The 21,905-nt window shown below is 44.6% G+C and overlaps 1 protein-coding gene across 1 annotated transcript in view; it reads right to left on the minus strand.

Annotated features, from left to right (window-relative positions):
- megf11 (multiple EGF-like-domains 11) overlaps window positions 1-21,905 on the minus strand; it is a 555,378-nt gene that overhangs the window by 2,768 nt on the left and 530,705 nt on the right. The window contains 2 exon segments of the mRNA XM_046352068.1: window positions 8,825-8,891; window positions 12,948-13,129. Of these exon segments, the coding sequence (XP_046208024.1) occupies window positions 8,825-8,891; window positions 12,948-13,129 (249 nt within the window).

Consider the following 21,905-nt stretch of genomic DNA (forward strand, 5'->3'; position numbering starts at 1 on the left):
TGTCTCATCTAGGTTTTTTTTGTATGTCTAGGTGTGTGTTTCTGGTCTAGACATATTGTATGTCTATGGTGGCCTGGATTGGATTCCAATCAGAGGCAGCTGTTTATCGTTGTCTCTGATTGGGGATCCTATTTAGGTTGCCATTTTCCAGTTTGGGTTCGTGGGTTATTGTCTTATGTTATGTTAGCACAGTGGTTCGATAGCAGGTTGGTTTATTGATTGATTGATTGATTGATTGATTGATTGATTGATTGATTGATTGATTGATTGATTGATTGATTGATTGGTGGGTTGGTTGGTTGGTTTTAGTGTAATTTGTGTTTTTTCCATCTTTCATTAAATCATGCTGCGCTTTGGTCTCCTCAATACGACGATCGTGACAGCAGCAGCCTCTCTGAGTGATTGCTGTTTAACAGTCTGATGGCCTTGAGATAGAAGCTGTTTTTCAGTCTCTCGGTCCCAGCTTTGATGCACCTGTACTGACCTCGCTTTCTGGATGATAGCGGGGTGAACAGGCAGTGGCTCGGCTGGTTGTTGTCCTTGATGATCTTTATGGCCTTCCTGTGACATCGGGTGGTGTAGGGTTTTTTTCTTACCCAAACGTGATGAACAAAATGGAGCGATTTCTCCTACACAAATAATATTTTTTGAAAAAATGAACATTTGCTATCTAACTGAGAGTCTCCTCATTGAAAACATCCGAAGTTCTTCAAAGGTAAATTCTTTTATTTGAATGCGATTCTTGTTTTTGTGAAAATGTTGCCTGCTGAATGCTAGGCTTAATGCTATGCTAGCTATCAATACTCTTACACAAATGCTTGTGTAGCTATGGTTGAAAAGCATATTTTGAAAATCTGAGATGACAGTGTTGTTAACTTCTTGCGTCGAGCCATCCCGGATCCGGTATCGTGACTACAGCCTCAAGCTCATTACCATAACGCAACGTTAACTATTCATAAATCGCAAATGAAATGAAATGAGTCTATTTGCTCTCAAGCTCAGCCTTTTGTTAACAACACTGTCATCTCAGATTTTCAAAATATGCTTCTCAACCATTGCAAAACAAGCATTTGTGTAACAGTATTGATAGCTAGCGTAGCATTTAGTGTAGCATTTAGCGTTAGCATTCAGCAGGCAACATTTTCACAAAAACCAGAAAAGCATTCAAATAAGATCATTTACCTTTGAAGAACTTCGGATGTTTTCAATGAGGAGACTCTCAGATAGCAAATGTTCAGTTTTTCCTGAAAGATTATTTGTTTAGGACAAATCGCTCCATTTTCTGCGTCACGGTTAGCTATGAAAAAAAACTTGTATCCAGGATTGTGTAAATCTATCCGCAAGCTCATTAGCATAACACAACGTTAACTATTCATGAAAATCGCAAATGAAATGAAATTAATCTATTTGCTCTCAAGCTTAGCCTTTTGTTAACAACACTGTCATCTCAGATTTTCAAAATATGCTTTTGAACCATAGCTAAACAAGCATTTGTGTAACAGTATTGATAGCCTAGCATAGGATTTTGCCTCTCTTTCAGCATGCAACATTTTCACAAAAACCAGAAAAGGATTCAAATAAAATCATTTACCTTTGAAGAACTTCAGATGTTGTCAATGAGGAGACTCTCAGTTAGATAGCAAATGTTCCGTTTTTACAAACATTATTTGTGTCGACTAATCGCTCCATTTTGTTCATCATGTTTGGGTAAGAAAAAAAATAATATATATATATATATATATTAAGTCATTAAAACGCGAACTTTTTTCCAAATTAACTCCATAATATCGACAGAAACATGACAAACCGATGTTTAGAATCAATCCTCAAGGTGTTTTTCACATATCTATCGACGATAAATCCTTTGTGGCAGTTGACTTTCTCTTCTGAAGAAATGGAACGCGCATGGACCTACAGATTACGCAATAATTTCGACACAGGACACCGGGCGGGACACCAGGTAAATGTAGTCTCTTATGGTCAATCTTCCAATGATATGCCTACAAACACGTCACAATGCTGCAGACATCTTGGACGAACGGCAGAGCGCATAAGCTCGTTCACAGCATATTCACAACCATATAAGGAGATGTTAGTAGAACAGAGCGTCAAAAATCCTGCTCATTTCCTGTTTGAAGTTTCATCTTGGTTTCGCCTGTAAGATCAGTTCTGGGGCACTCACAGATAATATCTTTGCAGTTTTGAAAACGTCAGTGTTTTCTTTCCAAAGCTGGCAATTATATGCATAGTCGAGCATCTTTTCGTGACAAAATATTGCGTTTAAAACGGGCACGTTTTTTTTAAATCCAATAATGACATAGCGCCCCCATAGGTTGAAGAGGTTAACAAAAGGCTAAGCTTGTGAGTGAATATATTTCTTTCATTTCATTTGTGATTTTCATGAATAGTTAACGTTGCGTTATGGTAATGAGCTTGAGGCTATGATTACGCTCCCGGATACGAGATTGCTCGACCCCAGAAGTTAAGCAATGAAATGACGTCATGTTATTGTATATAAACTGTTGCTTGTGGTAACGTGGCAGCACACTCCGAGAATAAATTCTGTTACCTATTATTGAAAAGACTGGTCTCCGTCTATTTTATGCAAACAAGGATCTTATAAATTCTCATAAAATAGATTAAGGGAATTCAATTAATGAAAACATATTGGAATAACTAAATTACAGTAACAATTACTGTGTACATTACTGCATTACTGCATTACTGTGTATATTATGATCAGAGCCTTGATATACAGTGCCTTGCGAAAGTATTTGGCCCCCTTGAACTTTGCGACCTTTTGCCACATTTCAGGCTTCAAATAAAGATATAAAACTGTATTTTTTTGTGAAGAATCAACAACAAGTGGGACACAATCATGAAGTGGAACGGCATTTATTTGATATTTCAAACTTTTTTAACAAATCAAAAACTGAAAAAATTGGGCGTGCAAAATTATTCAGCCCCCTTAAGTTAATACTTTGTAGCGCCACCTTTTGCTGCGATTACAGCTGTAAGTCGCTTGGGGTATGTCTCTATCAGTTTTGCACATTGAGAGACTGAACTTTTTCCCATTCTTCCTTGCAAAACAGCTCGAGCTCAGTGAGGTTGGATGGAGAGCATTTGTGAACAGCAGTTTTCAGTTCTTTCCACAGATTCTCGATTGGATTCAGGTCTGGACTTTGACTTGGCCATTCTAACACCTGGATATGTTTATTTTTGAACCATTCCATTGTAGATTTTGCTTTATGTTTTGGATCATTGTCTTGTTGGAAGACAAATCTCCGTCCCAGTCTCAGGTCTTTTGCAGACTCCATCAGGTTTTCTTCCAGAATGGTCCTGTATTTGTCTCCATCCATCTTCCCATCAATTTTAACCATCTTCCCTGTCCCTGCTGAAGAAAAGCAGGCCCAAACCATGATGCTGCCACCACCATGTTTGACAGTGGGGATGGTGTGTTCAGGGTGATAAGCTGTGTTGCTTTTACTCCAAACATAACGTTTTGCATTGTTGCCAAAAAGTTCAATTTTGGTTTCATCTGACCAGAGCACCTTCTTCCACATGTTTGGTGTGTCTCCCAGGTGGCTTGTGGCAAACTTTAAACAACACTTTTTATGGATATCTTTAAGAAATGTCTTTCTTCTTGCCACTCTTCCATAAAGGCCAGATTTGTGCAATATACGACTGATTGTTGTCCTATGGACAGAGTGTCCCACCTCAGCTGTAGATCTCTGCAGTTCATCCAGAGTGATCATGGGCCTCTTGGCTGCATCTCTGATCAGTCTTCTCCTTGTATGAGCTGAAAGTTTAGAGGGACGGCCAGGTCTTGGTAGATTTGCAGTGGTGTGATACTCCTTCCATTTCAATATTATCGCTTGCACAGTGCTCCTTGGGATGTTTAAAGCTAGGGAAATCTTTTTGATCCAAATCCGGCTTTAAACTTCTTCACCACAATATCTCGGACCTGCCTGGTGTGTTCCTTGTGCTCTCTGCGCTTTTAACGGACCTCTGAGACTATCACAGTGCAGGTGCATTTATACGGAGACTTGATTACACACAGGTGGATTGTATTTATCATCATTAGTCATTTAGGTCAACATTGGATCATTCAGAGATCCTCACTGAACTTCTGGAGAGAGTTTGCTGCACTGAAAGTAAAGGGGCTGAATAATTTTGCACGTCCAATTTTTCCGTTTTTGATTTGTTAAAAAAGTTTGAAATGTCCAATAAATGTCGTTCCACTTCATGATTGTGTCCCACTTGTTGTTGATTCTTCACAAAAAATACAGTTTTATATCTTTATGTTTGAAGCCTGAAATGTGGCAAAAGGTCGCAAAAGTTCAAGGGGGCCGAATACTTTCGCAAGGCACTGTATATATTTTGATGGGTAATGGATGGGTAATGGATGGGTAATGGATGGGTAATGGATGGGTAATGGATGGGTAATGGATAGGTAATGGATGGGTAATGGATAGGTAATGGATGCAGTAGCAGTATGAGAATGAAGGCTACTGTATAGGAGTTCCTGTTTAGGGCAGTTTAGATTGACACTATAGTTAGTCTGGCCAGGCTACAGTAGGAGAGAGAAGAGGAGGAGAGAGAAGAGAGTAGGACAGGAGGAGAGAGGAGGAGAGAGGGGAGGAGACATACTCAGGTGTTTAAAGTTGCAGTAAGGTTAGGGTTTGAGAAGAGAGGGGAGATAAGAGAGGAGGAGGAGGAGGAGAGAGGAGAGAGAAGAAGACACCCAGGTGGTTGAAGTTGCAGAAAGGTTAGGGTTAGAGAGAGAGAGGAGATGAGGAGAGAGGGGAGAGGATGAGAGAGAAGAGAGTAGGACAGGAGGAGAGAGGAGAGAGGAGGAGAGAGGGGAGGAGACATACTCAGGTGTTTAAAGTTGCAGTAAGGTTAGGGTTAGAGAAGAGAGGGGAGATAAGAGAGGAGGAGGAGGAGGAGGAGGAGGAGAGAGGAGAGAGAAGACACCCAGGTGGTTGAAGTTGCAGAAAGGTTAGGGTTAGAGAGAGAGAGGAGATGAGGAGAGAGGGGAGAGGATGAGAGAGAATGAGCAATACCTAGGTGGTTGAGGTTGCAGTAGGGTTAGGGTTAGAGAGGGGAGAGGAGAGGAGGAGGAGGAGAGAGAAGGAGAGAGGGGAGTGGAGGAGTGACGGGAGAGAAGGAGGAGGAGTGAGAAGAGAGAAGAGAGGAGGATAGAGATGGGGAGAGGGGAGAGGGGGAGTGAGGGGAGAGGAGGAGGAGGAGTGAGAAGAGAGAAGAGAGGAGGATAGAGATGGGGAGAGGAGGAGTGAGGGGAGAGGAGGAGATATACCCAGGTGTTTGAGGTTGCAGTAGGGTTAGGGTTAGAGAGGAGAGGAGAGGAGAGGAGGAGCGAGGGGTTAGGAGGAGAGAGGAGGAGACATACCCAGGTGGTTGAGGTTGCAGTAGGGTTAGGGTTGAGAGAGAGGAGAGGAGAGGAGGAGCGAGGGGTTAGGAGGAGAGAGGAGGAGACATACCCAGGTGGTTGAGGTTGCAGTAGGGTTAGGGTTAGAGAGAGAGGAGAGGAGAGGAGGAGCGAGGGGTTAGGAGGAGAGAGGAGGAGACCAACCCAGGTGGTTGAGGTTGCAGTAGGGTCAGAGAGAGAGGAGAGGAGAGGGGGAGAGGAGGAGTGAGGGGTTAGGAGGAGAGAGGAGGAGAGGAGGAGAGAAAGGAGAGGAGGAGCGAGGGGTTAGGAGGAGAGAGGAGGAGACATACTCAGGTGGTTGAGGTTGCAGTAGGGTTAGGGTTAGAGAGGAGGAGTGAGGGGTTAGGAGGAGAGAGGAGGAGAGAGGAGGAGACATACCCAGGTGGTTGAGGTTGCAGTAGGGTTAGGGTTAGAGAGAGAGGAGAGGGGGAGAGGAGGAGTGAGGGGTTAGGAGGAGAGAGGAGGAGAGAGGAGGAGACATACCCAGGTGGTTGAGGTTGCAGTAGGGTTAGGGTTAGAGAGAGAGGAGAGGGGGAGAGGAGGAGTGAGGGGTTAGGAGGAGAGAGGAGGAGACATACCCAGGTGGTTGAGGTTGCAGTAGGGTTAGGGTTAGAGAGAGAGGAGGAGAGAGGAGGAGAGAGGAGGAGAGAGGAGGAGACATACTCAGGTGGTTGAGGTTGCAGTAGGGTTAGGGTTAGAGAGAGAGGAGAGGAGGAGTGAGGGGTTAGGAGGAGAGAGGAGGAGAGAGGAGGAGACATACCCAGGTGGTTGAGGTTGCAGTAGGGTTAGGGTTAGAGAGAGAGGAGGAGAGAGGAGGAGAGAGGAGGAGAGAGGAGGAGAGAGGAGGAGACATACTCATGTGGTTGAGGTTGCAGTAGGGTTAGGGTTAGAGAGAGAGGAGAGGAGGAGTGAGGGGTTAGGAGGAGAGAGGAGGAGAGAGGAGGAGAGAGGAGGAGACATACCCAGGTGGTTGAGGTTGCAGTAGGGTTAGGGTTAGAGAGAGAGGAGAGGGGGAGAGGAGGAGTGAGGGGTTAGGAGGAGAGAGGAGGAGAGAGGAGGAGACATACCCAGGTGGTTGAGGTTGCAGTAGGGTTAGGGTTAGAGAGAGAGGAGAGGGGGAGAGGAGGAGTGAGGGGTTAGGAGGAGAGAGGAGGAGAGAGGAGGAGACATACCCAGGTGGTTGAGGTTGCAGTAGGGTTAGGGTTAGAGAGAGAGGAGAGGGGGAGAGGAGGAGTGAGGGGTTAGGAGGAGAGAGGAGACATACCCAGGTGGTTGAGGTTGCAGTAGGGTTAGGGTTAGAGAGAGAGGAGGAGAGAGGAGGAGAGAGGAGGAGACATACCCAGGTGGTTGAGGTTGCAGTAGGGTTAGGGTTAGAGAGAGAGGAGGAGAGAGGAGGAGACATACCCAGGTGGTTGAGGTTGCAGTAGGGTTAGGGTTAGAGAGAGAGGAGGAGAGAGGAGGAGAGAGGAGGAGAGAGGAGGAGACATACCCAGGTGGTTGAGGTTGCAGTAGGGTTAGGGTTAGAGAGAGAGGAGGAGAGAGGAGGAGAGAGGAGGAGACATACCCAGGTGGTTGAGGTTGCAGTAGGGTCAGAGAGAGAGGAGGAGAGAGGAGGAGACATACCCAGGTGGTTGAGGTTGCAGTAGGGTTAGAGAGAGAGGAGGAGAGAGGAGGAGACATACCCAGGTGGTTGAGGTTGCAGTAGGGTTAGGGTTAGAGAGAGAGGAGGAGAGAGGAGGAGTGAGGGGTTAGGAGGAGAGAGGAGGAGAGAGGAGGAGACATACCCAGGTGGTTGAGGTTGCAGTAGGGTCAGAGAGAGAGGAGAGGAGAGGAGGAGACATACCCAGGTGGTTGAGGTTGCAGTAGGGTCAGAGAGAGAGGAGAGGAGAGGGGGAGAGAGGAGGAGAGAGGAGGAGACATACCCAGGTGGTTGAGGTTGCAGTAGGGTTAGGGTTAGAGAGAGAGGAGAGGGGGAGAGGAGACATACCCAGGTGGTTGAGGTTGCAGTAGGGTCAGAGAGAGAGGAGGAGAGAGGAGGAGACATACCCAGGTGGTTGAGGTTGCAGTAGGGTTAGGGTTAGAGAGAGAGGAGGAGAGAGGAGGAGAGAGGAGGAGAGAGGAGGAGAGAGGAGGAGACATACCCAGGTGGTTGAGGTTGCAGTAGGGTTAGGGTTAGAGAGAGAGGAGGAGACATACCCAGGTGGTTGAGGTTGCAGTAGGGTTAGGGTTAGAGAGAGAGGAGGAGACATACCCAGGTGGTTGAGGTTGCAGTAGGGTTAGGGTTAGAGAGAGAGGAGGAGAGAGGAGGAGAGAGGAGGAGAGAGGAGGAGAGAGGAGGAGACATACCCAGGTGGTTGAGGTTGCAGTAGGGTTAGGGTTAGAGAGAGAGGAGAGGGGGAGAGGAGGAGCGAGGGGTTAGGAGGAGAGAGGAGGAGAGAGGAGGAGACATACCCAGGTGGTTGAGGTTGCAGTAGGGTTAGGGTTAGAGAGAGAGGAGAGGGGGAGAGGAGGAGTGAGGGGTTAGGAGGAGAGAGGAGGAGACATACCCAGGTGGTTGAGGTTGCAGTAGGGTTAGGGTTAGAGAGAGAGGAGGAGAGAGGAGGAGAGAGGAGGAGAGAGGAGGAGACATACCCAGGTGGTTGAGGTTGCAGTAGGGTTAGGGTTAGAGAGAGAGGAGGAGAGAGGAGGAGAGAGGAGGAGAGAGGAGGAGAGAGGAGGAGACATACCCAGGTGGTTGAGGTTGCAGTAGGGTTAGGGTTAGAGAGAGAGGAGAGGAGAGGAGGAGACATACCCAGGTGGTTGAGGTTGCAGTAGGGTTAGGGTTAGAGAGAGAGGAGAGGAGAGGAGGAGACACAGAGAGAGAGGAGGAGACATACCCAGGTGGTTGAGGTTGCAGTAGGGTCAGAGAGAGAGGAGGAGACATACCCAGGTGGTTGAGGTTGCAGTAGGGTTAGGGAGAGGAGGAGACATACCCAGGTGGTTGACAGGAGAGACATACCCAGGTGGTTGAGGTTGCAGTAGGGTTAGGGTTAGAGAGAGAGGAGAGGAGGAGTGAGGGGTTAGGAGGAGAGAGGAGGAGAGAGGAGGAGAGAGGAGGAGACATACCCAGGTGGTTGAGGTTGCAGTAGGGTTAGGGTTAGAGAGAGAGGAGGAGAGAGGAGAGGAGAGGAGGAGAGAGGAGGAGAGAGGAGAAGAGAGGAGGAGAGAGGAGAGGAGAGGAGGAGACATACCCAGGTGGTTGAGGTTGCAGTAGGGTTAGGGTTAGAGAGAGAGGAGAGGAGAGGAGGAGACATACCCAGGTGGTTGAGGTTGCAGTAGGGTCAGAGAGAGAGGAGGAGAGGAGAGGAGAGGAGAGGAGAGGAGGAGACATACCCAGGTGGTTGAGGTTGCAGTAGGCTCTCCACTCTGATCCATTCCTGACTCCTTTCAGGGAGTTGGACTGATGAAGGAAACACACTGCATTAACATTAGGGCTAAACACACTGCATTAACATTAGGGCTAAACACACTGCATTAACATTAGGGCTAAACACACTGCATTAACATTAGGGCTAAACACACTGCATTAACATTAGGGCTAAACACACTGCATTAACATTAGGGCTAAACACACTGCATTAACATTAGGGCTAAACACACTGCATTAACATTAGGGCTAATTCACATCTAACACATACAAGATGGAATAGAGATATATGCAGGTATTGATATATAATGGTAAAGAGATATGATGGTATATTTCGATATATATAATGGTATATATAGATATATAATGGTATATATAGATATATAATGGTATATATAGATATATGATGGTATATATAGATATATAATGGTATATATAGATATATAATGGTATATATAGATATATAATGGTATATATAGATATATAATGGTATATATAGATATATAATGGTATATATAGATATATGATGGTATATATAGATATATAATGGTATATATAGATATATAATGGTATATATAGATATATAATGGTATATATAGATATATAATGGTATATATATAGATATATAGTATATATAGATATATAATGGTATATATAGATATATAATGGTATATATAGATATATAATATAGGTATATGTATATATATATATATAATATATATAGATATATAATGGTATATATAGATATATAATGGTATATATAGATATATAATGGTATATATAGATATATAATGGTATATATAGATATATAATGGTATATATAGATATATAATGGTATATATAGATATATAATGGTATATATAGATATATAATGGTATATATAGATATATAATGGTATAGGTATATAATGGTATATATATATATATAATGGTATATATAGATATATAATGGTATATATAGATATATAATGGTATATATAGATATATAATGGTATATATAGATATATAATGGTATATATAGATATAATGGTATATATAGATATATAATGGTATATATAGATATATAATGGTATATATAGATATATAATGGTATATATAGATATATAATGGTATAGATATATAATGGTATATATAGATATATAATGGTATATATAGATATATGATGGTATATATAGATATATAATGGTATATATAGATATATAATGGTATAGATATATAATGGTATAGATATATAATGGTATAGATATATAATGGTATAGATATATAATGGTATAGATATATAATGGTATAGATATAGATATATAATGGTATAGATATAGATATATAATGGTATAGATATAGATATATAATGGTATAGATATATAATGGTATAGATATATAATGGTATAGATATATAATGGTATAGATATATAATGGTATATATAGATATATAATGGTATATATATAGATATATAATGGTATATATAGCTATATAATGGTATATATATAGATATATAATGGTATATATATAGATATATAATGGTATATATAGATATATAATGGTATATATAGATATATAATGGTATATATAGATATATAATGGTATATATAGATATATAATGGTATATATAGATATATAATGGTATATATATAGATATATAATGGTATATATAGATATATAATGGTATATATAGATATATAATGGTATATATATAGATATATGATGGTATAGATATATAATGGTATATATAGATATATAATGGTATAGATATATAATGGTATATATAGATATATGATGGTATATATAGATATATAATGGTATATATAGATATATAATGGTATAGATATATAATGGTATAGATATATAATGGTATAGATATATAATGGTATAGATATATAATGGTATATATATAGATATATAATGGTATATATATAGATATATAATGGTATAGATATAGATATATAATGGTATAGATATAGATATATAATGGTATAGATATAGATATATAATGGTATAGATATATAATGGTATAGATATATAATGGTATAGATATATAATGGTATATATAGATATATAATGGTATATATAGATATATAATGGTATATATAGATATATAATGGTATATATATAGATATATAATGGTATATATATAGATATATAATGGTATATATAGATATATAATGGTATATATAGATATATAATGGTATATATAGATATATAATGGTATATATAGATATATAATGGTATATATAGATATATAATGGTATATATATAGATATATAATGGTATATATATAGATATATAATGGTATATATAGATATATAATGGTATATATAGATATATAATGGTATATATAGATATATGATGGTATAGATATATGATGGTATAGATATATAATGGTATAGATAGATATATAATGGTATATATAGATATATAATGGTATATATAGATATATAATGGTATATATAGATATATAATGGTATATATATAGATATATGATGGTATAGATATATGATGGTATAGATAGATATATAATGGTATAGATAGATATATAATGGTATAGATAGATATATAATGGTATATATATAGATATATAATGGTATATATAGATATATAATGGTATATATAGATATATAATGGTATATATAGATATATAATAGATATATATATAGATATATGATGGTATAGATAGATATATAATGGTATAGATAGATATATAATATAGATAGATATATAATGGTATATATAGATATATAATGGTATATATAGATATATAATGGTATATATAGATATATAAATGGTATATATAGATATATAATGGTATATATAGATATATAATGGTATATATATAGATATATAATGGTATATATAGATATATAATGGTATATATAGATATATAATGGTATATATAGATATATAATGGTATATATAGATATATAATGGTATAGATAGATATATAATGGTATATATAGATATATAATGGTATATATAGATATATAATGGTATATATAGATATATAATGATATATATAGATATATAATGGTATATATAGATATATAATGGTATATCTCAGGTACATTTCAGGCTTCAAACATAAATATATAAAACTGTATTTTTTTGTGAAGAATCAACAACAAGTGGGACACAATCATGAAGTGGAACGACATTTATTGGATATTTCAAACTTTTTTAACAAATCAAAAACTGAAAAATTTTGCGTGCAAAATTATTCAGCCCCTTTACTTTCAGTGCAGCAAACTCAGGTTTTAAGCAATAGCTTTTTTTCTGGTCACTCTTCCATAAAGCCCAGCTCTGTGGAGTGTACGACTTAAAGTGGACCTATGAACAAATACTCCAATCTCCGCTGTGGAGCTTTGTAACTCCTTCAGGGTTATCTTTGGTCTCTTTGTTGCCTCTCTGATTAATGCCCTCCTTGCCTGGTCTGTGAGTTTTGGTGGGCGGCCCTCTCTTGGCAGGTTTGTTGTGGTCCCATATTCTTTCCATTATTTAATAATGGATTTAATGGTGCTCTGTGGGATGTTCAAAGTTTCTGATATTTTTTTTATAACCCAACCCTGATCTGTACTTCTCCACAACTTTATCCCTGACCTGTTTGGAGAGGCTCCTTGGGTCTTCATGGTGCCACTTGCTTGGTGGTGTTGCAGACTCTGGGGCCTTTCAGAACAGAGACTGAGATCATGTGACAGATCATGTGACAGATCATGTGACACTTAGACTGCACACAGGTGGACTTTATTTAACTAATGATGTGACGTCTGAAGGTAATTTGTTGCACCAGATCTTATTTAGGGACTTCATGGGCAAAGTGGGTGAATACACATACACACACACCACTTTTCAATTTTCTTTTTTCGTTTCACTTCACTAATTTGGAATAGTTTGTGTCCATTACATGAAATCCAAATCAAAATCTATCTGAATTACAGGTTGTTATGCAACAAAATAGGAAAAACACCAAGGGGGATGAATACTTTTGCAAAACACTGTATGTAGAGATATGATGGTGTTTCGTTGAGCATCTGTATTCCATTTTGTGTTTCATTGCATGATTCAAACCACTTTTATCATTTGAGTGAGTGTGTGTGTTACCGCGACAGTGAACGTGCTATCCAGGTTGGTGGTGATAGTTGAGGCCAGGCTATACTGAGGTACAGACACGGTGTGATAGGAGGGGTTGGAGATACAGCTTCCTGATAAGCTGCTACCACTCTGGGTTAGAGTCTGGGACACATCCAGGGTGGAGGGACGCATGGCTACCGTGCTGCCACACTCTGAGAGACAGATAGACAGAGAGAGAGAGAGAGAGAGAGAGAGAGAGAGAGAGAGAGAGAGAGAGAGAGAGAGAGAGAGAGAGAGAGAGAGAGAGAGAGAGAGAGACGGAAAGAGAGACAGAGAGAGAGAGAGAGACGGAAAGAGAGAGAGAGACGGAAAGAGAGAGAGACGGAAAGAGAGAGACAGAGCGAGAGACAGAGAGAGACAGAGCGAGACAGAGAGAGAGAGAGACAGAGAGAGAGACAGAGAGAGAGAGAGAGAGAGAGAGAGAGAGAGAGAGAGAGAGAGAGAGAGAGAGACAGAGAGAGAGAGACAGAGAGAGAGACAGACAGAGAGAGAGAGAGTTTACTTCAGTGCTCCCAATGGACTACATAATTACTACAATTGTTTTAGGGTTCTTATCTGTGGATTGAATGGATCAGGGTAGCTTACCAGAGACAGAGAGAGAGAGAGTGGTCAGTGCTGATGATTCTGAGTGCAGGTGTGTAGGGTTTGGGTTCAGGGTTAGGGTTAGAGTTAGGGGTTAGGCGTCAGGGTTAGGGTTAGAGCTCAGGGTTAGAGTTAGGGGTTAGGGTTAGAGTTAGGGGTTAGGGTTAGAGTTAGGGGTCAGGGTCAGAGTTAGCGGTTAGAGTTAGGGGTCAGGGTTAGAGTTAGGGGTCAGAGTTATTGGTTAGAGTTAGGGTTCAGGGTTAGAGTTAGGGGTCAGGGTCAGAGGTAGGGGCAGGGTCAGAGTTAGGGGTCAGGGTTAGAGTTAGGGGTCAGGGTTAGAGTTAGGGGTTAGGGTTAGAGTTAGGGGTCAGGGTTAGAGTTAGGGGTCAGGGTTAGAGTTAGGGGTCAGGGTTAGAGGTAGGGGCAGGGTCAGAGTTAGTGGTCAGGGTTAGAGTTAGGGGTCAGGGTTATGGGTCAGAGTTAGGGTTAGAGTTAAGGGGTCAGGGGTCAGGGTTAGGGGTAGGGTTAGGGGTCAGAGTTAGGGGTCAGAGTTAGGGTTAGAATTAGGGGTCAGGGTTAGAGTTAGGGGTCAGGGTTAGGGGTCAGAATTAGGGTTAGAGTTAGAGGTCAGGGTTAGGGTTAGGGGTCAGGGTTAGAGTTTGAGTTAGGGTTAGAGACAGAGTCAATGCACCAGAATAGTCTGTGTGTGTTAGCCTCTGGCCAGGTGTACAGGGTTAGGAGTTAGGGCTATGGTTAGGGTTCAGGGTTAGGGGTCAGCTCACCAGAATAGTCTGTGTGTGTTATCCTCAGGCCAGGTGTACAGGGTTAGGGGTTAGGGTTATGGTCAGGGTAAGGGTTCAGGATTAGGGGTCAGGGGGTAGAGTCAGGGGTTAGGGTTAGGGGTTAGGGGTCAACTCACCAGAATAGTCAATGTGTGTTATCCTCAGGCCAGGTGTACAGGGTTAGGGGTCAGGGGTCAACTCACCTGAATAGTCGGTGTGTGTTATCCTCAGTCCAGGTGTACAGGGTTAGGGGTCAGGGGTCAACTCACCAGAATAGTCGGTGTGTGTTATCCTCAGGCCAGGTGTATAGGGTTAGGGGTCAGGGGTCAACTCACCAGAATAGTCGGTGTGTGTTATCCTCAGGCCAGGTGTATAGGGTTAGGGGTCAGGGGTCAACTCACCAGAATAGTCGGTGTGTGTTATCCTCAGGCCAGGTGTATAGGGTTAGGGGTCAGGGGTCAACTCACCAGAATAGTCGGTGTGTGTTATCCTCAGGCCAGGTGTACAGGGTTAGGGTTATGGTCAGGGTAAGGGTGCAGGATTAGGGGTCAGGGGTCAACTCACCAGAATAGTCGGTGTGTGTTATCCTCAGGCCAGGTGTATAGGATTAGGGGTTAGGGTTAGGGTTAGGGTTAGGGTTAGGGTTAGAGTTAGAGTTAGGGGTCAGGGTTAGAGTTAGGGGTCAGGGTTAGAGGTAGGGGCAGGGTCAGAGTTAGGGGTCAGGGTCAGAGTTAGTGGTCAGGGTTAGAGTTAGGGTTCAGGGTTATGGGTCAGAGTTAGGGTTAGAGTTAAGGGGTCAGGGGTCAGAGTTAGGGGTAGGGTTAGGGGTCAGAGTTAGGGGTCAGAGTTAGGGTTAGAATTAGGGGTCAGGGTTAGAGTTAGGGGTCAGGGTTAGGGGTCAGAATTAGGGTTAGAGTTAGAGGTCAGGGTTAGGGTTAGGGGTCAGGGTTAGAGTTTGAGTTAGGGTTAGAGACAGAGTCAATGCACCAGAATAGTCTGTGTGTGTTAGCCTCTGGCCAGGTGTACAGGGTTAGGAGTTAGGGTTATGTTTAGGGTTCAGGGTTAGGGGTCAGCTCACCAGAATAGTCTGTGTGTGTTATCCTCAGGCCAGGTGTATAGGGTTAGGGGTCAGGGGTCAACTCACCTGAATAGTCGGTGTGTGTTATCCTCAGTCCAGGTGTACAGGGTTAGGGGTCAGGGGTCAACTCACCAGAATAGTCGGTGTGTGTTATCCTCAGGCCAGGTGCACAGGGTTAGGGGTTAGGGTTATGGTCAGGGTAAGGGTGCAGGATTAGGGGTCAGGGGTCAACTCACCAGAATAGTCGGTGTGTGTTATCCTCAGGCCAGGTGTATAGGGTTAGGGGTCAGGGGTCAACTCACCAGAATAGTCGGTGTGTGTTATCCTCAGGCCAGGTGTATAGGGTCAGGGGTCAACTCACCAGAATAGTCGGTGTGTGTTATCCTCAGGCCAGGTGTACAGGGTTAGGGTTATGGTCAGGGAAAATGTGCAGGATTAGGGGTCAGGGGTCAACTCACCAGAATAGTCGGTGTGTGTTATCCTCAGGCCAGGTGTATAGGATTAGGGGTCAGGGGTCAACTCACCAGAATAGTCGGTGTGTGTTATCCTCAGTCCAGGTGTATAGGGTTAGGGGTCAGGGGTCAACTCACCAGAATAGTCGGTGTGTGTTATCCTCAGGCCAGGTGTATAGGGTTAGGGGTCAGGGGTCAACTCACCAGAATAGTCGGTGTGTGTTATCCTCAGGCCAGGTGTACAGGGTTAGGGTTATGGTCAGGGAAAATGTGCAGGATTAGGGGTCAGGGGTCAACTCACCAGAATAGTCGGTGTGTGTTATCCTCAGGCCAGGTGTATAGGATTAGGGGTCAGGGGTCAACTCACCAGAATAGTCGGTGTGTGTTATCCTCAGTCCAGGTGTACAGGGTTAGGGGTCAGGGGTCAACTCACCAGAATAGTCGGTGTGTGTTATCCTCAGGCCAGGTGTATAGGGTTAGGGGTCAGGGGTCAACTCACCAGAATAGTCGGTGTGTGTTATCCTCAGGCCAGGTGTATAGGATTAGGGGTCAGGGGTCAACTCACCAGAATAGTCGGTGTGTGTTATCCTCAGGCCAGGTGTATAGGGTTAGGGGTCAGGGGTCAACTCACCAGAATAGTCGGTGTGTGTTATCCTCAGGCCAGGTGTATAGGGTTAGGGGTCAGGGGTCAACTCACCAGAATAGTCGGTGTGTGTTATCCTCAGGCCAGGTGTATAGGGTTAGGGGTCAGGGGTCAACTCACCAGAATAGTCGGTGTGTGTTATCCTCAGGCCAGGTGTATAGGGTTAGGGGTCAGGGGTCAACTCACCAGAATAGTCGGTGTGTGTTATCCTCAGGCCAGGTGTACAGGGTTAGGGTTATGGTCAGGGTAAGGGTGCAGGATTAGGGGTCAGGGGTCAACTCACCAGAATAGTCGGTGTGTGTTATCCTCAGGCCAGGTGTATAGGATTAGGGGTTAGGGTTAGGGTTAGGGTTAGGGTTAGGGTTAGGGTTAGAGTTAGAGTTAGGGGTCAGGGTTAGAGTTAGGGGTCAGGGTTAGAGGTAGGGGCAGGGTCAGAGTTAGGGTCAGGGTCAGAGTTAGTGGTCAGGGTTAGAGTTAGGGTTCAGGGTTATGGGTCAGAGTTAGGGTTAGAGTTAAGGGGTCAGGGTCAGAGTTAGGGGTAGGGTTAGGGGTCAGAGTTAGGGGTCAGAGTTAGGGTTAGAATTAGGGGTCAGGGTTAGAGTTAGGGGTCAGGGTTAGGGGTCAGAATTAGGGTTAGAGTTAGAGGTCAGGGTTAGGGTTAGGGGTCAGGGTTAGAGTTTGAGTTAGGGTTAGAGACAGAGTCAATGCACCAGAATAGTCTGTGTGTGTTAGCCTCTGGCCAGGTGTACAGGGTTAGGAGTTAGGGCTATGGTTAGGGTTCAGGGTTAGGGGTCAGCTCACCAGAATAGTCTGTGTGTGTTATCCTCAGGCCAGGTGTACAGGGTTAGGGGTTAGGGTTATGGTCAGGGTAAGGGTTCAGGATTAGGGGTCAGGGGGTAGAGTCAGGGGTTAGGGTTAGGGGTTAGGGGTCAACTCACCAGAATAGTCAATGTGTGTTATCCTCAGGCCAGGTGTACAGGGTTAGGGGTCAGGGGTCAACTCACCTGAATAGTCGGTGTGTGTTATCCTCAGGCCAGGTGTATAGGGTTAGGGGTCAGGGGTCAACTCACCAGAATAGTCGGTGTGTGTTATCCTCAGGCCAGGTGTACAGGGTTAGGGTTATGGTCAGGGTAAGGGTGCAGGATTAGGGGTCAGCGGTCAACTCACCAGAATAGTCGGTGTGTGTTATCCTCAGGCCAGGTGTATAGGATTAGGGGTTAGGGTTAGGGTTAGGGTTAGGGTTAGGGTTAGGGTTAGGGTTAGAGTTAGAGTTAGGGGTCAGGGTTAGAGTTAGGGGTCAGGGTTAGAGGTAGGGGCAGGGTCAGAGTTAGGGGTCAGGGTCAGAGTTAGTGGTCAGGGTTAGAGTTAGGGTTCAGGGTTATGGGTCAGAGTTAGGGTTAGAGTTAAGGGGTCAGGGGTCAGAGTTAGGGGTAGGGTTAGGGGTCAGAGTTAGGGGTCAGAGTTAGGGTTAGAATTAGGGGTCAGGGTTAGAGTTAGGGGTCAGGGTTAGGGGTCAGAATTAGGGTTAGAGTTAGAGGTCAGGGTTAGGGTTAGGGGTCAGGGTTAGAGTTTGAGTTAGGGTTAGAGACAGAGTCAATGCACCAGAATAGTCTGTGTGTGTTAGCCTCTGGCCAGGTGTACAGGGTTAGGAGTTAGGGTTATGTTTAGGGTTCAGGGTTAGGGGTCAGCTCACCAGAATAGTCTGTGTGTGTTATCCTCAGGCCAGGTGTATAGGGTTAGGGGTCAGGGGTCAACTCACCTGAATAGTCGGTGTGTGTTATCCTCAGTCCAGGTGTACAGGGTTAGGGGTCAGGGGTCAACTCACCAGAATAGTCGGTGTGTGTTATCCTCAGGCCAGGTGCACAGGGTTAGGGGTTAGGGTTATGGTCAGGGTAAGGGTGCAGGATTAGGGGTCAGGGGTCAACTCACCAGAATAGTCGGTGTGTGTTATCCTCAGGCCAGGTGTATAGGGTTAGGGGTCAGGGGTCAACTCACCAGAATAGTCGGTGTGTGTTATCCTCAGGCCAGGTGTATAGGGTCAGGGGTCAACTCACCAGAATAGTCGGTGTGTGTTATCCTCAGGCCAGGTGTACAGGGTTAGGGTTATGGTCAGGGAAAATGTGCAGGATTAGGGGTCAGGGGTCAACTCACCAGAATAGTCGGTGTGTGTTATCCTCAGGCCAGGTGTATAGGATTAGGGGTCAGGGGTCAACTCACCAGAATAGTCGGTGTGTGTTATCCTCAGTCCAGGTGTATAGGGTTAGGGGTCAGGGGTCAACTCACCAGAATAGTCGGTGTGTGTTATCCTCAGGCCAGGTGTATAGGGTTAGGGGTCAGGGGTCAACTCACCAGAATAGTCGGTGTGTGTTATCCTCAGGCCAGGTGTACAGGGTTAGGGTTATGGTCAGGGAAAATGTGCAGGATTAGGGGTCAGGGGTCAACTCACCAGAATAGTCGGTGTGTGTTATCCTCAGGCCAGGTGTATAGGATTAGGGGTCAGGGGTCAACTCACCAGAATAGTCGGTGTGTGTTATCCTCAGTCCAGGTGTACAGGGTTAGGGGTCAGGGGTCAACTCACCAGAATAGTCGGTGTGTGTTATCCTCAGGCCAGGTGTATAGGGTTAGGGGTCAGGGGTCAACTCACCAGAATAGTCGGTGTGTGTTATCCTCAGGCCAGGTGTATAGGATTAGGGGTCAGGGGTCAACTCACCAGAATAGTCGGTGTGTGTTATCCTCAGGCCAGGTGTATAGGGTTAGGGGTCAGGGGTCAACTCACCAGAATAGTCGGTGTGTGTTATCCTCAGGCCAGGTGTATAGGGTTAGGGGTCAGGGGTCAACTCACCAGAATAGTCGGTGTGTGTTATCCTCAGGCCAGGTGTATAGGGTTAGGGGTCAGGGGTCAACTCACCAGAATAGTCGGTGTGTGTTATCCTCAGGCCAGGTGTATAGGGTTAGGGGTCAGGGGTCAACTCACCAGAATAGTCGGTGTGTGTTATCCTCAGGCCAGGTGTACAGGGTTAGGGTTATGGTCAGGGTAAGGGTGCAGGATTAGGGGTCAGGGGTCAACTCACCAGAATAGTCGGTGTGTGTTATCCTCAGGCCAGGTGTATAGGATTAGGGGTTAGGGTTAGGGTTAGGGTTAGGGTTAGGGTTAGGGTTAGGGTTAGGGTTAGAGTTAGAGTTAGGGGTCAGGGTTAGAGTTAGGGGTCAGGGTTAGAGGTAGGGGCAGGGTCAGAGTTAGGGGTCAGGGTCAGAGTTAGTGGTCAGGGTTAGAGTTAGGGTTCAGGGTTATGGGTCAGAGTTAGGGTTAGAGTTAAGGGGTCAGGGGTCAGAGTTAGGGGTAGGGTTAGGGGTCAGAGTTAGGGGTCAGAGTTAGGGTTAGAATTAGGGGTCAGGGTTAGAGTTAGGGGTCAGGGTTAGGGGTCAGAATTAGGGTTAGAGTTAGAGGTCAGGGTTAGGGTTAGGGGTCAGGGTTAGAGTTTGAGTTAGGGTTAGAGACAGAGTCAATGCACCAGAATAGTCTGTGTGTGTTAGCCTCTGGCCAGGTGTACAGGGTTAGGAGTTAGGGCTATGGTTAGGGTTCAGGGTTAGGGGTCAGCTCACCAGAATAGTCTGTGTGTGTTATCCTCAGGCCAGGTGTACAGGGTTAGGGGTTAGGGTTATGGTCAGGGTAAGGGTTCAGGATTAGGGGTCAGGGGGTAGAGTCAGGGGTTAGGGTTAGGGGTTAGGGGTCAACTCACCAGAATAGTCAATGTGTGTTATCCTCAGGCCAGGTGTACAGGGTTAGGGGTCAGGGGTCAACTCACCTGAATAGTCGGTGTGTGTTATCCTCAGGCCAGGTGTATAGGGTTAGGGGTCAGGGGTCAACTCACCAGAATAGTCGGTGTGTGTTATCCTCAGGCCAGGTGTACAGGGTTAGGGTTATGGTCAGGGTAAGGGTGCAGGATTAGGGGTCAGCGGTCAACTCACCAGAATAGTCGGTGTGTGTTATCCTCAGGCCAGGTGTATAGGATTAGGGGTTAGGGTTAGGGTTAGGGTTAGGGTTAGGGTTAGGGTTAGGGTTAGAGTTAGAGTTAGGGGTCAGGGTTAGAGTTAGGGGTCAGGGTTAGAGGTAGGGGCAGGGTCAGAGTTAGGGGTCAGGGTCAGAGTTAGTGGTCAGGGTTAGAGTTAGGGTTCAGGGTTATGGGTCAGAGTTAGGGTTAGAGTTAAGGGGTCAGGGGTCAGAGTTAGGGGTAGGGTTAGGGGTCAGAGTTAGGGGTCAGAGTTAGGGTTAGAATTAGGGTCAGGGTTAGAGTTAGGGGTCAGGGTTAGGGGTCAGAATTAGGGTTAGAGTTAGAGGTCAGGGTTAGGGTTAGGGGTCAGGGTTAGAGTTTGAGTTAGGGTTAGAGACAGAGTCAATGCACCAGAATAGTCTGTGTGTGTTAGCCTCTGGCCAGGTGTACAGGGTTAGGAGTTAGGGTTATGTTTAGGGTTCAGGGTTAGGGGTCAGCTCACCAGAATAGTCTGTGTGTGTTATCCTCAGGCCAGGTGTATAGGGTTAGGGGTCAGGGGTCAACTCACCTGAATAGTCGGTGTGTGTTATCCTCAGTCCAGGTGTACAGGGTTAGGGGTCAGGGGTCAACTCACCAGAATAGTCGGTGTGTGTTATCCTCAGGCCAGGTGCACAGGGTTAGGGGTTAGGGTTATGGTCAGGGTAAGGGTGCAGGATTAGGGGTCAGGGGTCAACTCACCAGAATAGTCGGTGTGTGTTATCCTCAGGCCAGGTGTATAGGGTTAGGGGTCAGGGGTCAACTCACCAGAATAGTCGGTGTGTGTTATCCTCAGGCCAGGTGTATAGGGTTAGGGGTCAGGGGTCAACTCACCAGAATAGTCGGTGTGTGTTATCCTCAGGCCAGGTGTATAGGGTCAGGGGTCAACTCACCAGAATAGTCGGTGTGTGTTATCCTCAGGCCAGGTGTACAGGGTTAGGGTTATGGTCAGGGAAAATGTGCAGGATTAGGGGTCAGGGGTCAACTCACCAGAATAGTCGGTGTGTGTTATCCTCAGGCCAGGTGTATAGGATTAGGGGTCAGGGGTCAACTCACCAGAATAGTCGGTGTGTGTTATCCTCAGTCCAGGTGTATAGGGTTAGGGGTCAGGGGTCAACTCACCAGAATAGTCGGTGTGTGTTATCCTCAGGCCAGGTGTATAGGGTCAGGGGTCAACTCACCAGAATAGTCGGTGTGTGTTATCCTCAGGCCAGGTGTACAGGGTTAGGGTTATGGTCAGGGAAAATGTGCAGGATTAGGGGTCAGGGGTCAACTCACCAGAATAGTCGGTGTGTGTTATCCTCAGGCCAGGTGTATAGGATTAGGGGTCAGGGGTCAACTCACCAGAATAGTCGGTGTGTGT

Source organism: Oncorhynchus gorbuscha, linkage group LG06 (assembly GCF_021184085.1).
Source record: "Oncorhynchus gorbuscha isolate QuinsamMale2020 ecotype Even-year linkage group LG06, OgorEven_v1.0, whole genome shotgun sequence".
NCBI classification, from domain to species: domain Eukaryota; kingdom Metazoa; phylum Chordata; class Actinopteri; order Salmoniformes; family Salmonidae; genus Oncorhynchus; species Oncorhynchus gorbuscha.